At 44.3% G+C, this 5,966-nt stretch overlaps 1 protein-coding gene across 4 annotated transcripts in view; it reads left to right on the top strand.

Annotated features, from left to right (window-relative positions):
• LOC133100091 (neural cell adhesion molecule 1) overlaps window positions 1–797 on the top strand; it is a 316,904-nt gene extending 316,107 nt beyond the window's left edge. For all 4 annotated transcript variants that reach the window (XM_061203992.1, XM_061203994.1, XM_061203993.1 and 1 more), the window contains one exon: window positions 506–797. In XM_061203992.1, coding sequence (XP_061059975.1) covers window positions 506–626 — 121 coding nt within the window. In that variant the 3' untranslated portion in view covers window positions 627–797. The remainder of the gene's footprint in view (window positions 1–505) is intronic.
• The last annotated feature ends 5,169 nt before the right edge of the window (window positions 798–5,966 follow it).

Below are 5,966 nucleotides of genomic sequence, written 5' to 3' on the forward strand. Positions count from 1 at the left end.
CAAGCCATAGGGGCATCACCAGGAAAGGCAGAGCACAGAGGTGGGGGGGGCGAGGACAGGCAAGAACAGGTGGTTTGCAGAGGGCCCCCTGGAATCAGTACCAGGGAGCCCAACATACATGATTCATACCAAGCTGGGCCGCTGCAGCCATGCAGGGTGAGGAAAAGGCTGCACCTGCTGCACTTGCACCACCCCAGGTAAAGCTGGAGCCCCTGGCATCAGAGTAGGGCTGGAACGGCTCCTTCCACTGATTCAGAGGCTCTCCACTTTGGCTGCAAGTTAGAACCACTTGGGTGCTTTTAAAAGTCACCACGTTCAGACCAATTAAATCAGGATTTCTGGGGACACGGCCCAGGCACCAGTGATTTTTAGAGACTCCAGGTGATCCTGACGTGCAGCTGAGTTTGGAGACCAGTGCTCTAACTGGAGCCCCCTTTGAGGAACTGGCCAGAGGGTGCGTTACTGCAGACCGTGGTCTCAGTGCTGTTTTCCTGATTCTCCGCAGGAAGGGTCCTGTAGAAGCAAAGCCGGAGTGCCAGGAGACAGAAACGAAGCCAGCGCCAGCCGAAGTCAAGACGGTCCCCAACGATGCCACACAAACAAAGGAGAACGAGAGCAAAGCATGATGGGTGACGAGATACCAGCAAAGATCAAAATAAAAAGTGACACAACAGCTTCACCAGAGCATCTCCAATATCGCATACACACACACACACACACACACACACACACACACACACACACATCTCATTCCTTTAGTGTCTTTTGCCTTTAAAACAAAAAAAAAAAACTAAGCAGATCAACGTGGGATGTCCTTTTTGTAGATTTATAGAAAGGGTTCCTTTGTTGTGCACTCACTTGTAAGAAAATGAGACAAAAAGGTGAAACCCACAGCCAAACTAGGACTCTCCGTTCCCTGAAACCATTTAAAAATAAAACAAAAGGACCCCAAATTAAGAATCTAGGAAGCTCAGAAAAAAAAAAAAAATCTAGGTTCAGGAAGACCGCACTTGGTGTTGCCCAACTGGCACAGACCAGGTTCAGAGAAATACTTCCAGACACTAAGACTAACCGAATGAACAAAGTCCAAGTTTATTTTTATACTTTCAGTCGAGTTTGAACTCTGTAAAACCTCATAAATAAGTTATAATTTCTGTTCACTTTGTATTTGTTCAGTATGCAAAGTGTGTCACCCTTTCTAGCTGAATTCAATTCCCACATAGACTCTTGTTTTGTAGGAAGAATGCCAAATTGCAGCTTCTGGGGGTAGATCTCAATTTGCAGTATTCGGATTTCTTTTCCTTTCCTTTTCCTTTTCCTTCTTTTTTTTACCTTTCTGCCAACTTTGCTTTCCAGTGTTTACAAGTTGACAAATGTTTGACTTCAGTTGTGTTTCAATGTCCATGTAAAATAGCTGCCTTTTTTTTAAGTTACAAGTACTGCCTAGGGGTGTAGGATCATCACAGGACAGCTTCACGAAATCTGATTGTTTACAGTGGCTCTTCCCCCCTTTCTGATTTGAAATTTTTGCCTGTGTGCGACTCAGGTGAAAATCCATCTTGCTCTGGAATGTTTTGCTTTCGGGTTTTCAGTTCTTTTTTGTTTCCTAGGGGGTTAGACCACTTCTGATTAGCTACCACCTGCCTGTATCTGTGAAAAGGATCTGCTCCCCAGGCATCCCTGTCCTTCCTTTTGAAGGACTCTTAGGCTTTGTTGAATGAAGCAGAGAAGATTGTATAGTTGGGGCTGGTCTTGGTGAACACACATTTTTACCCCAAACATCCCCTTTTTTGTAGAAAGCCAAATAAAATATATACGTACAATTTCCTTTTGAGCCCAGAATCTAGATTTGAGCGGAAGAGCATGTGTGCTTCAGGGAATTAGTGTCTTTTTTTGGAAGTCTGTTGAAGTAAAATAACATCGGCCTTCTGTTCACTTAGGCAGCATTTGTGGAAACAAAAGAGAAAAAAAAAAAAAACCAACCTGCTGTCTGGAGTCATAACACAACTTTCCTGGATTGGAAACCAAGTGGGGGGAAAAAAAAAATACAAAAACTTTAAGGGGGATGGGAGGGGGGAGAAGGGAAAAGCCAGCCCTTTGTATAGAAATTTTGCTTTTTTTCCCTCATTCTACTTTAGAACTGCAAGCTTGTGCACTGTGGATGCGTGAATATTTTAGTGTGAAACGTGTTTTTGTCATAGTATTGAAATAAAATTTCAACATAGTTTGGTTGTGGAAGGTATAGCAGATAGTTCAGAAAAAAATATTCAGGAAACAAAAATAAATCTTAAAGGAATTGAAGCCTTTAAACAAAGAAAATGAAGTAAAAGCGATTGTGATAATGAAGATGATGCTAAGTCAACAGAAATGAGCACTCTGCAGGTACCTTTCGCAAGGTACAAAACAGCAAGAGGTTAGGGTAGCAAGACTTCCCCTGAGTCTGTTCTGTGGGCCACACTCCCCAGTGTTCTGACACTTCTGCAGACTAATCAGTGGCGCTATGCTAATCATATCAAACTGTGAAAAATAATGGTCTTGTCATTTGCTCAATGTGGGGTTATTTTGCATTTTCTCAGCTCCTGGGGATGGAAATGGAGGATCCCAGTCTACACAGCTCTGGCCCTTTGATGTTAGGGCTTGCACAAATCTATGGTTCGAATGCACAGGCCCTCAGGAACAAGTCAGGTGAAGACAGTGCACACAGAGCACACAGCAGATGGGAGCTCCTGGGCGTCTGAGACAGACGGAGAGGACCCAGCGGGGAGTGGTAGGCTCTTCCGGTTCCCCAGGTTGTCAGTGGAATCAGTTCCTCATCTTGTGATGTTAATGGCTTTGACTACCTAGGCCAAGCCCACACTATACCTCGTCAAGACTGTGCATCTCACTCCAAGGAGTTGTGGTCAAGTAAACTGATTTTGGTTCCGGTGGTTAGGAAGAGAAAGAGGTATGGTCAACCCTCAGATAACCTGGCCCAGGGCAGCTGACTCCCCTGCCCCATCCCTAAACCCTGGCTCTGCCATTGGCTGGAACCCAAAACTCTGCCAACCTTTTGTTTTGCCTCTCTCCCATCATACATAGATTTGTCTCTGCATGCATGAGCTTTCTTTTCTTTAAAAAAAAAATAAGAAACAGAGCAATGCTTTCTTTAAAATCAAAGAGGGAGTCACTTTATTTTCAAGACATTCTATCTTTTATGTTAAAGGATAAAAGCTTATAGTTTTCCTTTTTTTAATTTTTTGAAGGAGGGATCACTCTACCGGTTTCCAGTGTCTATGTGTCTATATGTGTATGTGCCATACATATGTATTCACATAAATACCAGCGTGGCCAGGTTCTGCTGGAGGGGCACTCAAGTGCCATGCACGGAGCCTCGGAACCCTGAAGGGCTGTAGTATATATAGTGCAGCTTTGAAGTGGAACGCTATTTTCACACTTTTCTATGGAGCCTTCCAAGTCCCAGGTTTTCACTGTAGGCTGTCTGTCTGGATGGTGGTTATCAGATCTCCATTAACATCTCTACCCAGCATTCCCGACTTCGGGGGCCTTCTCTCTTGTTACAAACTTTTTACCAAGTGAAACATCGATACCACCTTTGTTTCCATTCTCACTGGTGTAAATACTGAGTACTAACTGAGAATTTTGACTTTGCATTCTGTCAGAATACTTGTGTTCAATAAAAATTGAAAGAAAAAAAAAGCTATTATGGTCCAACTGGGATTTATTTCAAATCCGTGGAAGTCTGGCATGTGAATCAAATGTGGAAATGCCTCTGGTATTTTTTTTTACCTCATTTAAACCCAGGGTCTTGAGTTCATGTTGCCTGAATTATAGTTTTTAGTCTTTTCTCTCAGGCTGATAGAGGAGTCCTCGTCGAGAAGGGCCAGACATCAGATTCAGAAAGACTGCATTCAAATCCTCGTTCTGCCACTTCCCTGTTGACCTTGGAAGAGTTACCTAATCTCCTCCAGACTCAGTTTCCTCTTTTGACAAACAGGAAATACCAAACAATTAGAGTTGGGGTGCTGGGTAATGAATGAAGCAGCGTATAGGAAAGCCTTGGCACGTATTAAGTGCTCAACGAATGGGAGTAGAGCTGTTGCCTCCCTGGTGTGTGATAACATCAAACCCACCTGGAATAACAGTGTACACCTGAGCTCCAAGGTGCCAACGCCGAGGTAGATGCATGAGGCTATCCTAGAATATGTTATCCCTCTCCTTATTACTTTGTCATCCTGCTCAGCACATGGAGCCTTAATTCAACCCCTGGGATTTACTGAAACCTCTGATCTAGACAGAGAGTGAAGAAAACTTTGCCTCAGCTCAGAATTCTCTTGCATACGCTGCTGTCTGGCTGTGCTGGGAAGAAGCAGCCAGTAGAGTTGGGATCATCTATTAAACTATGGAATCAGGAGTTCCTGGGGAAGAGGCCAGGACGAGGGTGAGGCAAGCAAGGAGCCCAGGGAGCAAAATGTAACTCCTTCTCAGGGCCAACCCTGCACCTGCACGAATCTGAGTGACACAATCTTTCGGGTCTATGGCCCTCACCCTGGTTTCAGCCTGGGTCAGTGGAGCCTTCTCCTGGGGTGGTGTCTGCAGCCACTCCCAGAGTTTGTCCCTTCACTGGCCCTAGGGCCTGTTTAAATGGCACAGAACCACATGCATCTATGTGACTTCCTGTGCCATGGATTTCCAGCTGCATATGGTGGGGTGAGGGGCTCTAAGAGCACATTGCTTTTCAAGATTTGGATAACCCTCTCCATTGATCCATTAGGGTTTGCTTCCAGAGCCTTCCTCCTTCAGGCTAGTCTCCTCTCTGATTCACTAAGTATTTCTTGAGTGTCTCAAGGTGCTCCAAGAGACAGCAGTGAACAAAACACTCTCCAGTGGAATGTTTGTTCAGTGTGGGGCTGAGGATTCTAGACAAGAACCTAGTACATTGTGGAGTCATTGGGCTGTTCACCTGCATTCCAGTTCTCCCCCCTCCTTCCTAGCACGTGACAGGATTACACTTCTCTGTTCACTTACAGTAGATGTGGCCATGTGGCTTGCTTCCCACAATGAAATAGGAGCAGGGGAGTGCATGTCCCTTCTAGGTGGAGCCTTTGAAAGCCAGTGGGTCTCTTCCCCTGCCACAGCAGTCAGCAACACTGCACGTGGTAGAAGTGCCATCACCTGGGCCCAGAGTGAGGGGTGTGAACAGAGGACCCATGATGGGCATGGCGTGTGCATGTGGGATCAACCCAGTGAATGTTTAACAACCAGCTCTCCAAAGAAGGAGGGGAGGGGTGGGTATATAAGTACGGGGTGTGCGTGGTGTGTGTGTATGTTTATTAGAAACTTTGCTGATATAAAGAATGCAGTTTACAAATAGTAAAACAAACTACTCTACACTGAAATGCCATGTACCCAATCGATACAGATGCTTTGGTTCATTTTTGCTGAAGTCTTGTATCCATAATCAACCTATGGCTGCAACTGATGGATGAGCGTACTTCCAACGTGAATGTTGCCTGATATATTCATTTATGTTAATAAGTAAGACGAAAGTGACACGATGAAGACCTATGGGTCAGAACTTCACTCATTCATCAGTGGTGAGCAACCTCTTTGCCAAATCAGGTGTAAGTTTTTGAATACTGCTTCAGTTTTTGCTATTTACGGTGTAATGGCTGTAGACGTGACACACTTTGAAGTTTAATCTGCATCATAAGTATTCTCCCCATCACTTTTTTAAGTCTAGATAAACACACACAGAGAGACACAAAAACGATCAAACCCTGATTTGTAGCTTTACTGATTTCAGGGGTATGTAAATATTCCCAATATGGCTGATTTCTACATGTCATCACTGCATGAGGAGTTAGGTAGAAATGCACAGTAGCACATATTATATATTAGTATTTCCACAATACAAATAAAAAAGACATAGATAACCTCAAGCACAGAGGTCATAATAATATGGGGTA

Source organism: Eubalaena glacialis, chromosome 10 (assembly GCF_028564815.1).
Source record: "Eubalaena glacialis isolate mEubGla1 chromosome 10, mEubGla1.1.hap2.+ XY, whole genome shotgun sequence".
Classification (NCBI taxonomy): Eukaryota; Metazoa; Chordata; class Mammalia; order Artiodactyla; family Balaenidae; genus Eubalaena; species Eubalaena glacialis.